Source organism: Protopterus annectens, chromosome 2.part1, assembly GCF_019279795.1.
Source record: "Protopterus annectens isolate FY-2018-M chromosome 2.part1, PAN1.0, whole genome shotgun sequence".
NCBI lineage: Eukaryota > Metazoa > Chordata > Ceratodontiformes > Protopteridae > Protopterus > Protopterus annectens.
In genome coordinates, this window is record NC_056729.1 from 778,858,222 (window position 1) to 778,873,411 (window position 15,190).

The 15,190-nt window shown below is 37.0% G+C and overlaps 1 protein-coding gene across 1 annotated transcript in view; it reads left to right on the forward strand.

Moving 5' to 3' along the window:
* Positions 1–12,488, forward strand: part of CEP135 (centrosomal protein 135) — a 2,183,066-nt gene extending 2,170,578 nt beyond the window's left edge. The window contains 1 exon segment of the mRNA XM_044062480.1: positions 8,706–12,488. Within this exon segment, the coding sequence (XP_043918415.1) occupies positions 8,706–8,733 (28 nt within the window). The 3' untranslated portion in view covers positions 8,734–12,488.
* Positions 12,489–15,190: the final 2,702 nt, after the last annotated feature.

A 15,190-nucleotide genomic window follows, 5' to 3' on the forward strand; every position in this document is an offset into this window, starting at 1 on the left:
TGCCTAGGGCAGATGAGTACCTAGAGCAGCTAGGTGGGACTAAGCATCTTAACAAACATTGATCTTACCAAGGATTACTGGCAGGTGCCCTTGACTCCCAGTGCTAGAGAGAAGTCTGCCTTTGTGACTCCTTTTGGCTTGTATGAGTTCACAAAGATGCCCTTTGGGATGAAGAATTCCCCAGCAACTTTCCGGAGGCTGGTAGATCATATCCTAACAGGAGCAGGAGGGTTTGCCCTTGCTTACCTAGATGATATTGCAGTCTACAGCCATTCCTGGCAAGAGCACTTTCAACATGTCAGGGAGGTGCTGGGCAGACTGCAGAGGGCAGGGTTGACCATTAAGCCGAGCAAATGTCAGGTGGGTATGTCAGGGTTCGCCTACCTAGGAGATAGAGTAAGGAGTGGTAAGATAAGGCCAGAACCTGCTAAAGTGGAAGTCATTCAGGCATAGCCTGCACCTGTTACCAAATAGCAGGTGAGGGCATTTTTATGGACAGCAGGGTACTACAGAAAGTTTGTCCCCAGTTATAGTACCATAGCTGCTCTCCTCACAGACCTGACAAGGAAGAACAGGCCAGATAAGATAGTGTGGACCCCAGCATGTGAGCAGGCATTACAGAAGCCTAAAGAAGCTTTGAGAAGGACGCCCTGTGTTAGCCAGTCCAGATTACACCAATGAATTTGTTGTGCAAGTGGATGCTTTGAACCATGGGGTGGGGGCTGGACTTAGCCAGAGTTCTTCAGAGGGGGAAGAGCACCCAGTGGTTTATCTCAGTCGTAGGCTCCAACCCAGGGAGGAATGCTATGCAGCTGTAGAAAAGGAATGTCTAGCCATAGTGTGGGCAGTGCAGAAACTTCAGCCGTATCTGTATGGAATGAAATTCACTGTTATGACAGATCACAACCCCTAACATGGTTAAACAGAGCCAGCCAACAAAATGCCAAGTTGCTAAGATGGAGCCTGGGGTTGCAAGCATATATGTCTGTGCAGCACCGTAGTGGGATTAGCAATGCCAATGCAGGTGGGCTCTCAAGACAGAGAATGGGGTAAGGTACACTCAGATAGACCTAACTCCCTCAAGCAGCGTTTCTCAAGGGTCACTTGAAAAACTAGCTTGAGTTCTCCGCAGGGGAGATGTGTGAAGATTGGGTGAAGATGGATGAAGGCTGCCAGTCTAGCCAGATAGAATTTTGGAGATAATTCTGTCATCTGTAAATATTAATGTACACCACAGGCTTGTTGTCTTAAATGGTAAAAATAGTGTTACATGTGGAACTGGAAAGAAAATGTAACAACAGTGCACTCTACTGACCAAGTAAAGCATGTTGTGACCCTTTGATGTTAGAATTTGCAAGCATAAATGTCCTTTATTGCTGTAGTTTCTGCTCAGAGGTGAAGAATGTCAATGTAGTTTCTGTTAGCCTCGGAACCCAGGAAGGTGTGAAGAATAATGTAATATGAACCAGGAATGTGATTTTAAAAACCAGAGAGAATCAGAGAGCATTAAGCATTTTTGTCTTGACCATCCAACTCACCAGCACTGTCTTGCTCTATATGTAAGTTTATCTTAGACTTGTGTTTTCTCTTAGAAATAGCTAGAAACTAGAAATATTACTGTGTTTTTCTGTGATGTCAGAGCTGTGCCAGTGGGGAGTCTTATTGGAGACCAAGGGAGTGACCAGCCTCAGACTGACTGTAATCTCTGTGTGCTCTTAAGGGAAATTGTGCTTTAATGTGTGTATTTATTATCATTTCCACCTATATGAGACACCCCTCACTGGTGTTAATGGTGAGGATTGAGGCTCCTTGATTGCTGAGCCAGGGCACGGGTGTCACAGGTGCACTACCTGGATGCCAGCAGAAAAGAAAGTCAGAAAACCTGAAAGAAAATCAATCACAAAAGGTGGGGTGAAAAAACACTGACCGGAAAGAACTCTGAAGCTGTTCATCAAAAAAGCAGTGCGAGCCCCAGTTTTGGTGCAAGACATGACCTGCAGTAATCTAGAGGGAAAAATAAGTAAAATGTACTCAGAGCTGATTAAAATAAACGCAATACTGAAGGAGTATATCAACTCAAATAACAAAAGGCTGGAAAAAATGGAAAAAGCTTTAAACAGATATTCAGATGAGGTGATGGAACTGCAAAAATTAGTGGTTGAAATGAAGAAGGGGTTAGCTGAGTATGAGACTACTCAAGAAGAGATGTTTCAAAAAATAAGTCCGAGGACAAAGCACATAGGGAAATCCTGAGATTTTCTGCTGTACCAGGGGGGGCTGGAACAGGTTTATTTATTTTTATTATTATAACTTTATGAAAGCACAAACAAGCAACTGGACTGATATTCCACACCAGGTGGTGTTAATTGAAAGGGCACATTGTGTGTATGCTCCAAACCTGGCTATGAGAAGGCACCTAGACCCTTAATAGTAAAGATGCATTCCTACCAGGAGAAAGAGTTGATTCTGACAGAAGGACAAAGTACTAAAAGTAGGAGACAGTAGAGTGTTTGTGGAAATGATTACTCACTGTACACGAGGCATAAGAGGAATAACTTCCAGTAATCAGGGAATGTTGAGAAGCAAGTGTGAGGTGCATGCAGCTGTATCCAGCTATTTTCAGAATATTCTTTCCTGGAGGGTCAAAAATCATTTTCTGATTCAGAACGTGCTGAGGTTGTCCAACAAAAAGGAGGAGATTCTGCTTCTTGTTCTTCTGGTAATAAAGCCTATAGAGAGACTGTGCCAGTGAAAACTTTTGCAATGTTTCAAAGGAAATGTTTGAAAAAGAGAAAAAAAGCACAAGAGTTTACTAGAAGAACCAGGAGTATGTTGGAAATGAAATAAGGACTGGTTATAGGAGATGGACATCAACAGGAAGAAAACCAGCAACTCAGAAATTGACAAATATGAATAAATGTGAGATTACAAAGCATTAATGAAACATGGCAGGACAAGAAAACTGAGAAATATTGGACTTCTTTCTACTTTGTTAAACTTGTAGGGGACTCCAAATTTATGCCCTGCTTCATATAATTAATGTTTAGAAGAACATTTAGGAGAAGAGGGAGGAAAGAGTTAACTGTAAGTAAAATAAAATTGTGTTCTTAACTGTAGTATTTTTATAATGCATAACATAAACTGCATGCAATAAAGTAAAACTTTCTCTGTTATTTTGTAGTGTAATAAGGATACTGAAGTAAACACATGTCCCTGTTTTTTCCCTTCTTTCTTTCTTCTTGTTCAGTTTTAAGAAATGTAGGCATTGCAGTGTAAAATGAGAAGTAAAGTCTCTACAAAAGAGCATAATACAAGAAACATGTATATGCTTTTGCTTATCTGCATAGGGGAATGACTGAATTACAGCCTTTGGCTTGATGCAGCAACAAGTTAAGGGGAAGCAAATAAAAAAATAACATTTAATATAAAAAAAAAATCTCTAGCAATTAAATGAGTGCTTATAGTAGAGGCAACTGTGTATCTGGTTCTCATGTATCTGTGGAGACACTCTGATAATTGGCAATAAAAACAGAATTTTTTTTCTTTCAATGGCTAGGATACAATGTTTTCTGAAAGCATTCAAGTGTTTTTCTAATCTAGGAGAGAAATAAAGATAAGACAAAAACAGACAGCACTTAGTAGAAGAGAAGCATAGGCTGTACTGTGTGTCTTAGCATGGATAACCTTCCTTATACCTTAATCTAAGTATCTGTGTGCATGTGTGTGTGTGTGTCATTCTGGGACCATTGTTACTATTAGGAGGGTTAAACTTTAATATTTGAAGATGTACATATTTTTCCTGTTAGTGTTAATAGGTTTTCGGTGTGTTGTTGGGTGTGTTTTTTGAGGGGTTTCACTAAAAAAAACATTTGTAATATGTGACATAGTTTCAAGTGGTTATGATAAGAAACAACTGTATAAAAGATCATCCTGCCAAATTTTTATGTATGCATGTAACACAAAAGCTGAAAACTTGACATTTAAAAAAACTGTTACAACTGGTGGGAATAACTTTTTAACATAATGACACTTTCTGTATTATCTTTAAAAGTGAATGGTCTCACAGATATATACAAAGAAGAGTAGTGAACTATATTAAAAAATGCAGAGTGCAGATAGCTATGCTACAGGAGACGCATTTGGAAAGAAATGAGTGTGTAAATTTGATAAAGAAAGGATTTCAGGTTGGTTATTCAGCAGAATATGTGGGATAAAAGAAAAGGGAACTACTTGCATCAATTGCAAGAGGAACTCCAATGGCGATAGAAGGAGGAAAAAAGATGATAATGGTAGATTTGTAGTACTAAGGGGCTACTGTTAAGGGAGGAGGATTACACTGGAATATATTTATATTCCATCTAAAACTGCTGTAATGGAGCTTAAGAAAAATCTTTGAGAAATCAGCTTTCAGCAAAGAATATTACAGGTGGGGAATGGAATTTAATTTGCAACAGTGAGGATGTATCTGGGGGACCCAGAAGGGAAATATAACAAAAGAGGGTCCATTTTTGAAGAAGGTTTTTAAAATATTTGGCACAGAAAATGTGAATTCAGTAGTAGGCTTTCTGAGTGAATTTACATATTATTCCCCAGTGTACAAAAACTGGCTAGGGCAGACAGGAGTCATATTTCACAGAAATACTTGCATTTAATTAAAAGTTTTGATATACATCCAATAACTATTTCAGATCACAATAATAACTAAAATAAAAATGTAGGATAATGAAATAAAAATGAGACACTGGTGCTTTCCTCTGTTTGTTAAAAAAGAGAGGAATTTAAGGAATGGGTAATGGAAATTATTTGGGAGGTATTAGAAAAGATAGAAATTTCTTCTGAAAATATAGCTGGGGAGAGGGATAAAATTAAAGTGGAGTTTAAAAATGGGGTGGAAATAGAAGAAAGATATAGTTAAAAAGTAACAAGAACAGAACAAGAAGATGAGCAATTGCAAAATGCTAAACAGAAAATAAGGGATTACCTCAATGATGTGCATGAGTGTAGAAAGACTGCTGTTAAGCAACTGTTTGATAACTCCAGAGCACAAAAACATTTAGCACGACTCAGACAACTGAAAATAGAAAGGGTTTTCACCAAGCTTAGTGAGCCTATAACAAGGAAGATAACCAGAGAGCATGTAGAGGTACTAGAAATATTCTGGAAATATTATGCAAGTTTGTATAACGCAGAAAAATGTTTATGGAATAATTAAATATGCCACGGTTAGAGGCATATTATTAACATTTGGATAGGAGGAAATGAGATAAAAATGGTGATGTATAACCCATTCACAAGGAAGTCCCCAGGAATGGATGGTATTCCTGTGGAAGTTTGGAAGCCAGGAGGGAAGAAACTGATACATATCTTGAAGGTTTTAATGCTATTTTAAAAGGAGGTAAAGAAAGTGGTGGTAGCTGTAATACCTAAAGAGGGTAAATCCCCATCAGATCAAGCTTTATAGAGAGCCATTTCAATTCTAAACCATGATTATAAAGTGTTTGTCTATAAAGGCTAAAAGAATGGGAAAGGTAATGCTAGAGTTGATAAATGTGTATCATTGTGGTTTTTGTGCAGGGGAGGCAAACATTTGACAACATTAATGGAACAGTGATGATCCAGAGGAAAACAGAATGTAAGAAAATATCACTGTTCTTGGTGGGTCTTGATGCAGAGAAAGCATTCAACAGAGTAAGCTGGGATTTTATGAGCAAGGCAATGGAAGCATTTGTATGCCCTGATAAAATTATAAGGCTGATTAGGAAGATATTGAGGGATCAGAGATGAACAATAAAGTGGGTGGATTCCTTTCTGTTCTGTTTGAGCAGTGGAACCAGGCATGGGGTGTTTTATTTCTCCTTTGTTGTTTGCATTATATTTATAACCTTTGGCAAAGAAAATAAAGGACTCAGAAATTCAAGGATATAATTGGTATGGTAGTCAGGAAAAGCTGGCAGATATTTTTTATACCTGATAAGACCAGAAAAGGATATTTCAGTGTTGTGGAACATTTTGAGACTGTTTCAAGTCTTTTTTGGGATACAAAATTTATGAAGATAAAACAAAGGCAATAGCTGTAAACTATTTACCCACACAGAAATTGGTTCAGCAATACCCATATTTATGGAGACATGATAAAATGAAGTACTTGGGAGTATGGATTAAAAATGATTGTTATGACAGTTAAGGATATGTGGGAAGAGACTAAACAAAAGATAATACAAAAAATAAGAAATTGGAAGCTCTGTTGCATGGATATAGATTGCAACATACAAGCAGTCGAAATGTTAGTCCCCTTAGTTATATACGCATCAGGCATATTTTTATCAACCAGAAGAGAAGTTGTGGAAAGCAATTAATAAAGACTTGAAGGATTTAACTTAGAGGGGGACGATGGTAAGAGTCAAGTGAGATAAGCTGATCTTTCCAATAGAACAAGGTGGTTTGAGATTACCTGATTTGAAGGCCTATTTCAGAGCTATACAGTTTAGGCTCCTATACATATCACAAGCAGAAAGATATAATTCAAAGTGGAAAGAGAGGATGACGAAATAGAGGGAAGGTCAAGAAAGGAGGAGAGGTTGGGATTTTGGATGCAGATCCTTAAGGAGAATAATAACTATACAGAATATTATATTCATAAAGTAGCAGAAGGTATTCTAAGAACTAAGCCAACAAGGGAAGGGAGAAAGGAGATTCTTCCGATAGGGATGACTGCAAACAGAGATACAGACAATAGACAAGAGTGGGCTGGAATTTATTGGAGAAAACCAGAAGGAACCAAGGTACTGGGAGCAAATAACTATAGAGGGAAAGGTAATATTATGGGAAGAGAAGATGCCAAGAATTTATTTGGACTGCAGGTTAGAGATTACCTTCCCTATCAAGAATCCTTCTCTGTCAAGGATTCATATCAGAGTACAGGCAAAGAGCTGGTCCTAAATAAAAGCGCAACACTGGTAGAGTTTTTAGTAAAATTTAGAACAGAAGCTGCTGTTAAAAAAGGAATAATTAGTAGAGTATATAAATTAATGCACAATATCAGAGTTTGTTAGAAAGGGTTGGGAAGAGAGATTGGATAAGCAATTCATAAAGAAACAATGGTGAGATATATGCATGTGTCTCAAATATGCAACAAAATGTAGAAGATTTAGGATTTTTTTCTTGGGAATTTTTTTACATAGTTTTATACCCTGTGTAGACTCCAGAGAAATTTTCCTCTGGTAAACAGCAAATGTTGGAGGTGTGATGGGGAACAAATAGGTAATTTGGAACATATTTTCTGGGATTATAATGAGTTGGCAGACACTAAAGATTCCCTGCAGACTACACTATCAAAGAATACTGGGTGAGCAAATTTGTGTAACTAGGGAAATGATTTTTCTGAGCTATGATACGTAATCAGAATTGCCTAGACATAGTAAGGTCTTGCAGAGTCTAATTATGATGACTGCCAAAATAGCAATTAATAGAAAATGGAAATCAAAGTCTAAATCATTTACTTTAGAAATGGTGATTATAGAACAGAGATGAAACAAATGGAATTGGGATATTCAGAAAGGGGGAGGGGCAAATTGCATAGAAAAAAATGGGAACTGTGGGAACAATACATACAGGGGGAGGAATGAGGTTTAAAAGAACGCAGGATTTAAATGAGCTGTGTACTGTTTGACTAACGATGATTGAGTAGATAAGTGATGTAGGTTTGCAACTAATATTATGTCAATATAGTTTGATGTATAATGCAACTAAGATCATGTCAGTATTGTTTGTTTTCATTTATATAAATGTCTGATTACCTATGTCAGAAGTGATAATTTAATAAAGATGTTTCTTGTTTAAAAAAATAACTTTGTTCCTTTGCCAGTTTTCTCCAGTAAATTCCAGACCCCTGTTGGCTATTTTCTGTGCTCCTACAGGTCGTCATCCATATTGGCAAAATTTCCTTTCTCTATTCTCATGTTGGCTTAATTCTTAGAATACTTTATGAATGTAATATTCTGTACGGCTGTTAGTCTCGTCAAGGATTTACATCCAAAATCCCACTGTCTGCTTCAGCATCATCCCTTGGCATTTTGGATTTGTAATAGAAGATTATAATTCATTCTAAAACCAAGATTGCTAGGTGGAAATACTACCATTGCTGCAACAGTCATCCTTGAATACCAATTTTCATGTATGATGACCTAGGAATGTTTTTAGCTAATGACTGTATTTCTTTTTAATTTATTTGCCAATCTAATAAAATCTACTTAGCATAAATGTCTCTTGAAGGTGATAATCTGGCAGACTGGTCTGGTTAAGTGACTTACTAAAGTGGGAGTTGAATCAAACCAAGGACTCAAGTTGTGAAACTTATTGGCAATTTATAACCTTAACATCTTTTTTTTGTGTCCTACATTTTGACATTTTATTGGTTTGTCTTTTTAAAGTCATCAGAATCATTGAAATTAAGATGGATAGTGCAGAAAAAGAATGTGTAATATGTTTATATCCATATTTGGAAAATTGCTGTGTATCATGATTTTGTATGAGTTTCTGTTTTACATAAGTATGCTTTTTTCTACAAGATGAAAAATTACTGCCACATTTAACAGAATAATTTTGTCAACTACCAATTTGACCCTTATTTATTTAGACAGCTGATTTTTTAAATATTTCTTCTGCATAACATTTTCTGTTCTTCTTGCTCTCTCTCCCCCTATTAGGAGTGTCAGTTTCAAAGAACAGTCGTAGCAGAAATCAGATAAGTGATGTCAACTGTTGGACCATGCTGCACATCGTCCACATCTGTGAACTCTACCTCTCAGTATTTTGGATGATTCAATGACTCCAGGAAGTGTTCTGTTATAGAAGATAGAAAAAAAATTGTGGTCTTCACTATTCGTTTTTCTAGACTGATTGAGTCAAAGTACCACTCAGTAAATTTTGTACAGTGTTTATATTTCTTCAGTAAGAACTAGTAATGTCTTAAGTGGACATCCTTCTGTGATGTTTGACTTAATCAACTTGTGTTTAGCCATAGCCATGTTGTCAGCCTTCAGAGAGAATTTTTTTATAACCTGGCATAAAATAAACTTCTCATGCCCATTATGATTATGCAAGAGGATGGTCCTCTCTACCTAATGTAACTTGCGCTGAGATTGACAAACTACAAGGAAGGTCATGTTACTGTAGCCAGATTTGCCCATTCACTCTCCAGTACTCAACCAAATAGGCTTTACCTATGGAGGTGGTGAGCAGTTTAGTGATTAACCTGCAGGAACATGACATCAGATTACTATACTAATTTACTTTTAGGACAAATGGGTATTTTTATCCCATTGAAAATGGGCCTTCTATTCAGATAGTAGTGGTATTTCAAAAGCTTGTGTCTAAATGTTTGACTGTATCTAAGACAAGTATGGACAATAGTAATTTTTATTTGTACAGAATGCATGAAATCCATGGTGTCATGCCAGACATTGTTCCATTTAGTATTCAAAGAATTAAAACTCTTCTATAAATTTGCGATAGTACAGTTGCCTGATAAAACACCAGGGTCTCTGCAGCAGTAGATTTTGTAACAAAACTCAAATGTAATCAGTCACTGAACAAAAGTCAAGAAAATGTGCCCAAAAGTCCATATCCAGTGGCATTATAACTTCACTCTCCATAATATTTTAGGCCAAGATGGAGACCAGTATCTTTCTTTAGGAAATTCATTTATACAGAGTAACTGACGGTTATTTTAAATTATCTTTCTTTCTTATTTATAAAATGTGAGCTTAGGTTGAATAAAGAACAATCCATTGCCTGTAAGTGTGATTTCAGGATAACATTGGTGCTTTGATACAGTCCATCTAATTTTGATGGAAGATAAACCATATTAAATATATGCACCCTTTGTATGTGATGTTAAGTATGCTTTCAGTCAGCATGTGGTCAAATAACAGATGGCACAGTAGTGTTACAGATTTGCACTAAGGAATTTTAGATTTATTTTTTGAATGCAGGATAATGTGTGTAATTCAAAACTGTAAACAAAAAGGTTTGGTACTGTAACTTTATAATATGTTCTACTTTTAAGAACAAAAACATGTTTACTGTGTTGTTTAGTAGGAACTAGGTCACTAACCAATCTGAAAATCTTATGATTATGTGTATTCTGCAGTCAGTGCTTTCAAGCAAAGCATTAGTTTCTTGCACTTGATTAATGCCCAGGATAACAAATTGCACTAAGCTATGTCTTCATGCATTACAGGATGTGATACATCAAAGATCTTACTCCATCTTTGCCTTTCTTGAAACCTCCAACATGTCAAATCATTAGTATACATGTTTCTAACAGAACTATGCACATTTCTGTTTAAAAAACTATTCTTGTAGTCAACATTCAACACTTGTTAAATTCCACACAGGAAACATTTTAATTCATCATCCCCATGTAAGCTTTTGTTGGCCAAGTGTTACTGACTGCAAAATGCTATAAATTCAGAAGTCTGGGTTTACTTTGTGGCCATGAACCTATTAACAGTGGTGGAAGTGTATCTTTTGTAAGTCCATCTGCTAATGAATACGAAGAGCTACACAACTTTCTGCTCCTCTTGTTTGTTTAAAGTTAGCATGATGTATTAATTGCTGTTAGAAAACTGTGGGCCTGTCAGAGGATTTGCACTCATTTGCCACCTTTGAAATTCTATTGGGGTTTTGCTCATCACTTTAGTAGTGGTTTCCTAGGCTTGCCAAATAGAATATATTGCACAGTGATTATCAGATCCACGTATCACAGCTGAAGATGTATTGGAAGAAGGGACTCTCCAGTCTGACACCAGTAATGACAAAGTGTTAAAAACATGTGGAGGGATGTGGTTATGGCTACTTGACTGGATCATTGTAGAGCTGCAAGTACCCATGGAGCATTTGCTGTTCCAGGCCTTGTATTGTCCATATAATTTTAACTGCTTTTAACATCCTAAATTTCATTTCCTTATCACCAAAACGTTTGTTTTTACCTATGTAGTATGGGAAAAGACAAACTGCTAACAGATGTGTGAATAATTTGTAGAACTGAGGTCAGCTGATATTTCTAATGAACCATGTGACATTGCAGTAGTCAAACTGTATGTATATTATGTACCCTGTGGCATCACCCTTACATTATCAGTTATGCAGTAGCATCATCAGCGTACCTTTTGTTCAGTATAGTTACTTCAGCAGAATATCATGTTCCACTTTTAGGTGATATATGTGGTTTCATTCCACTTTTAAATTAAAATGTGTCCACTATCTAGCTGACTTTTTTCCCAGTGCCATCCATGCCGAGTAACAGTTGTGTCAAATCTTATTGGCCATCTTTATGGGAAATGTGTAGAATCTGTACTACACATATTCTGTGGGAAAAAAGGTATACCAACAGTTGTACTTTTTGTTTTAGAAATAGTTTGCTGAAGCAGCAGTACTAATCCCTACATTTTACATCTGATAGCATTAAATGTCTTACCATACACATCCATGTCATGTAGACAAAAATGGGTAGTGTCTTTTGCATTTTTTCAGTATTCTGACTACACTGAAGTAGTACTGTTGGTAGATGTGCTTCAAAAGACAAATGTAGATAGGAAGTAGAGCAGATTATTTGGCAAGGATATTGAGAATGCCATTGGCTGTTAGCTTCTAACATGATGCCCAATATGTCTTGTCATTTTGATATACTAGAGATGCAGACTGTCTGGAAAACATTCAGATTTCTCCTATTTCTGAGGTGAAAAAAGGTTTACAGTTCATGGTTCTTGCAAGTTAAGCACAGTCTGCAGTTAGTCTTGAATTATTTTTAAGTGTGATTTTTTTGCCCTGTGCCTGCCTGCCATCAAAGCTTCTCAGAATTGGAAAGCCTATTTTTGATGTTCATTATATTCATCACAGTTGCAGTAGCCTTAACTATATGGGTTATATCCTGTCAAGGATAGAACAGCCAGCTCTCTTCCAAAGCTTCAGGACACCCTCCACATGCCCAAATTCTCAGGCATCTCAAACTAAGATGACTAAAAGGTAAGTTTGGGTACCAATCTCCCCAGAGCTTTACTGCCACTGAAGAGTAGGCTCCTGTGAGGCTTTCCAAGTATCAACGGTTGGCTTATGCTTCTCCTTTGTTGAGCAGATAAGTTCCCTTTGGGGAAAAAGACTTCCATTTAATAGTTTTGCTTATTATACTTTCCTCTTCAGCAAAGTTATTTTAAAGCTAGGAGTTTGCGTTTTAATGGGCTGTCACAAGACAATAGCTCCTTTTCCTGTCATTTAAAAGCCATTTAAAGTGACCAAAACAATTTTTATTATGAAGAAAGTGTATATTTTACTTTGTGTGGCTGGCAAAGTGTTTTAATGTGGTTTTTACTGTGTCTGAGGGAAAAGTGACTTTTATGGACTTATTTTAACTGGCATTCAGGTTCATAGGTAGGTATTAGGCTATTGGCCCTAGGGCCTATATAAGCCTAGCCAAAAGGTACCCTGGCTTTCACCACCCAAGAAAATTATTTTCCTGTGCCACTGTCAAGCAGAGCCACAGAAGTAATTCCCGGGGTGAATTTCTTCTCCCATCCAGTCATCAAGATTTTTCTTGAAGAGTACTAATGAGGAGCTTTGTTTGATATAGATAGGTAGTTTGTTCCAGTGAATGGGAAGTCTCTGGGACAGGAATCTATCCCTCCAGCATGTTCTGTTTATTGTGGTGACAAGGTTTAGGTCTCTAGAGCATGCTGCTTGTTTTCTGAAAGAGGCATAATTTTTGGCTTGACCATGGAACAGATGGTTGGTTAGTCCAATGGTTGGTCCTCCTTCCAGTCAAAAAGAAAAAGTTAGCAAGCAACCTTTGCCTCCACAGCAGGTAAGCAAGTTGCCTTAGCTGCAGGTAGGTGACTGTTGTGGCCATTTCTTGTACCTCAGCCCACTCACCTTTTACCACTAATCACTCTGATGTAGTACCTATAGCCGATATGGCCTGGGGGTTAGCCACATCTTCTGTAGCTGTTGAGGATTCCCTCAGTGGGCAAGAGAGAGACACTCTTGTTGGTTCTGGGAAAGGGAAAATGGAATGCTTCCCTGTTTTGTCAGAATGATCATCCTTAGGGAAGCTGCTGTTGCCACTAATAACACTGTTAGCCCTATTTTTCCTGTCAAAAGGCAGTAGAAAACTTTGCATATAGCCAGTCTTCCTCAAATTTCCCAAGACATTTTATTGGGTCTGACTCTGGGTTTAATTCAGGCTATTGATCTTCTTGTAAGGTTGGTTCTGGTAGAAGAAAGAGGGATACTTCTTTTCCTGAAGAGATTCAAGATTCTGAATCAAATTTCTTATTTAGACTCAAAGAAAAGCTCAGTTTCTGATTCTCCATGTGGGGGGTTCTATTTCTCGGAGACTACTCATAGAATGTGCCAGTGTTTTCAATGGGAGGACACTGAGATTTCTCAGTCCCTCAGAAAATACTGTGAACGGTTACAGAAGGAATTTCCAGAACCTGCACCCATTCCACTACTTTTGTCTGCCTTGGAGGATGTGTGTATTACTTCTGCACTTTTCCTGACAATTAGCCAGCTGTTCCTAAAAAGGCAGCCAGGAAGTGCAAAGTTACTCAGTCTTTCAAAATTTTATGCATTCTTCCCAAACCTGATACAGCAGCTATAGGTTTAGTTATTTCTTCTACTGGTAAGCACTTAGTTAATTTCTAACCCTACTGTTTCTGATAGGGATGGGAAGATTATGCTTCTACAACTCTGATTTTCAGAATTTTGAATTCTCAGGCTCATATGTTAAGGATTGTCCTGATTAATTGTGAAAGTATGAGGAATGTTTAGTCTGCAGTTTCTTCTTGTGAGGAAAAAAATCTGCTTTAAATTTAAGTTCTTCACTTGTTCAAGTTACTACTCATTGTTTACAGTGTGTACGACTCTCCTGATACTTATTCCAGGGCTATGGCCGTTGTTACTGTTTTGCAAGTCTTCATTCTCAGAACCTCCCAGATGATGATGCAAATGGGATTTAAAATTCTCTTATGGGTAGAGGTTTCTTTTTTAGGCCCCTGTGCTATAGAGGTGATCAAAAAGTGTGAGGAAAAAAGTAAGCTGTTACAGGGAGTCTCTAAAGTTTTTCAGTCCTCATTTTCCAAATTTTACAAGGGATTCTCTAACTCCTTATCCATATTTGGTAAGAAACAAAATAAACAGTCTCACCATAGTGCAGGTAAACAGATGTTTAAGAAGAAATGACGAGGTGTTCCAAGAAGAATTCTGGAAACTCCCAAAACTAAGGTCAGTCCAGTAAGTCAGAATGACTGTTTGAGACTTTGCCCCCCCTGGCTGCCCCTTTTTTCTAACAGAAAGTCTGACTCTCCACTTTTCTCTTTTAAAAAAGATAGTTTCAAACAAATGGGTTATGAAGACCATTCTCCAAGGTTAAAGATAACAATGGGAGGAAATTCCTCCTTTCCAGGGGGGTAATTCATTGCACTTCGGCTGATGTGGTAAGTACTTCTGTTCTGTTTTTTATTTAATCTAAATATTTAAGCTGTTTACAGTTTTACAGAGGTTTGTTCTTATAAACATTTTAAATGAGGCTTCAAGAAAGGTACATATCCTATACTACATTTTAGATTGGGCTTAATATGCCATTGGGATTATTAAAGTAATTCAGTCTATACATGTGTGTGAATTACTAATGTAGTTCAGTATATATATATATATATATATATATATATATATATATATGTGTGTGTGTGTGTTTGCTCTACTTCCTTTATTTTGTTACATTTCTTTCTTTCCCTGTTATATTATCTCCCGATCTTCAATTTGTTTTTTTCAGGTTTGCTAAACTGTACCATTCTTGTTGACAGAGTATCCTGTATGCTGATTACCTGTTATGTAACATTAAGCAATGGGTGCATGTTTGTGTCTGTATGTCAAGCATTATTTTACTCAGGATCCAAACGCCTGTTGTTTTTTTCTGTGAAACATCAGTAGTGAGCCAAATCCTAGTAAAAATTCTATTATGTACCTAATTAAGCAAATGTTTATGGGTATGTATTTTGTTGCTTGTTGTAAATTGATTTATCTTATTTATATCTATCATATGTGCAGAGATATATTAATCTTTATTTGCTTCTGTAAACAGCATGTATTTTGAAAATGATTAGTCAGTGTCAGTATGCAATTTGTTCCCAAG